This window comes from Megascapheus bottae, chromosome 37, assembly GCF_031878675.1.
Source record: "Megascapheus bottae isolate mThoBot1 chromosome 37, mThoBot2.hap1, whole genome shotgun sequence".
Lineage (NCBI taxonomy): Eukaryota > Metazoa > Chordata > Mammalia > Rodentia > Geomyidae > Megascapheus > Megascapheus bottae.
Genome location: NC_143545.1, coordinates 2,643,676 through 2,645,203, shown reverse-complemented (window position 1 = coordinate 2,645,203; position 1,528 = coordinate 2,643,676). Strand labels below are relative to the sequence as shown.

Below are 1,528 nucleotides of genomic sequence, written 5' to 3'. Positions count from 1 at the left end.
TAAGAGTCTATGGTCTTTTGTGCCAGGGCTGGCTTTGAACTTCAATCCTCAGATCTCAGCCTCCTGAGTAGCTAGGATTACAGGCTTAAGGCACCATAGCTGGCTATTCAAAGCTTATTTTAAGGACTTGTTACTTATTTTCTTTCTCCACAGGTCCCTATTATTATTATTATTATTATTATTATTATTATTATTATTATTATTGTGATTATTCCCTGATGCTGTCTTAACCATTGAGCTCTCCAACCCTGTAGGGGAATCTTCTGGAATCTTTGCCAATTATCATGGTAAATTATCTTATTTTGGCCAGGAGTTTGGCCTAGTAGAGTGCTGGCCTAGCATGCCTGGGTTTGATTCCTCGGTACCACTTACATAATAAAAGCCACAAGTGGTGCTGTGGCTCAAGTGGTAGAGCTCTAGCTTTGAGAAAGTCCAAGGAAAGCGCTCAGGCCCTGAGTTCAAGCCCCAAAACTGGCATCATCATCATCATAAAATTATCTTGAGTCTGTTTTAAATCCACTTGAGGATCCAGAAAAAAGACTGCCTTTTTTTTTCCTTCTTTTTAAGAGGAAAGCTTAGGCAACGCTAATAAACTCCTTTACTATACAAACAGATAAATAACCATCAATTGTAAAAACCCAGGGGAAAAAAAATACACTGCCGGGAATAAAATGTTAAAGCCTCCAGGAATCTGGGTCGTTTGCCAGAAAATAGACTTTGGCTGTAACCAGGCCTTGCAGAGACCTTTGCTTCCATAAATGCTGTGGGTGGACCTTGTGTTTGTTCAGGGGACAGGCATAAAAACCCAGCTGGCTCTCCCAGAGAGCTTTGGGGATCAGATCATTTTGCAGGAGGAGACCACAAGCCAGCCTGCTCCTTCTGGATCTTTCCACAGAATGGAGAACTGCAAACTCCTTCTTTCCAGCCTGGTTGGCACTCTTCTGTTTCTTCTGCCCTCAGTGGCTGCAAAACCGTAAGTTCTCCATGCAAAATTTCAGTGCAAGCCTGAATCCTTCAAGTTCCTTTTCTTTTCTGTCCTGCTTTTCCTTTTTCTAGGATGCATTTTTTTTTTCACACACACACACACCCCCAACCTCCCTCTGAAATTGTTTTGAGATGTGGGCAATTGGAATCTGAATTTCTCTTTTGCCTCAACTCTCTAAAGCTCTGAATTTCCAAACTGTAAAATGTGTCTCTAAGGACAATCAGCAGTGGTCCTGGAATAGATGGATCCATTTTCAAATTTCAGGTGTCTAAAGCTCCGTTCACTTCTGATGATTAAGGCTGGGTGGGTGGCTCTCACTTGTCACTACTCAGGAGGCTGAGATCTGAGGATCACGGTTCAAAGCCAGCCTGGGCAGGAAAGTCCGTGAGACTCTGATCTCCACTGAGCCAGCAAAAGGCCAGAAGTGGTGCCGTGGCTCAAGTGGGAGAGTGCCAGCCTTGAGCAAAAATACCCAGGGACAGTGCCCAGGCTCTGAGTTCAAACCCCAGGATTGACACACAAAAAAAAGATGATATGTTTAAT

General features: G+C 43.4%; 1 protein-coding gene across 1 annotated transcript in view; it reads left to right on the top strand.

Moving 5' to 3' along the window:
* The first annotated feature begins 793 nt into the window (after window positions 1-793).
* Window positions 794-1,528, top strand: part of A2m (alpha-2-macroglobulin) — a 46,575-nt gene continuing 45,840 nt past the window's right edge. The window contains exon 1 of the mRNA XM_090325327.1: window positions 794-973. Within this exon, the coding sequence (XP_090181453.1) occupies window positions 897-973 (77 nt within the window). The 5' untranslated portion in view covers window positions 794-896. The remainder of the gene's footprint in view (window positions 974-1,528) is intronic.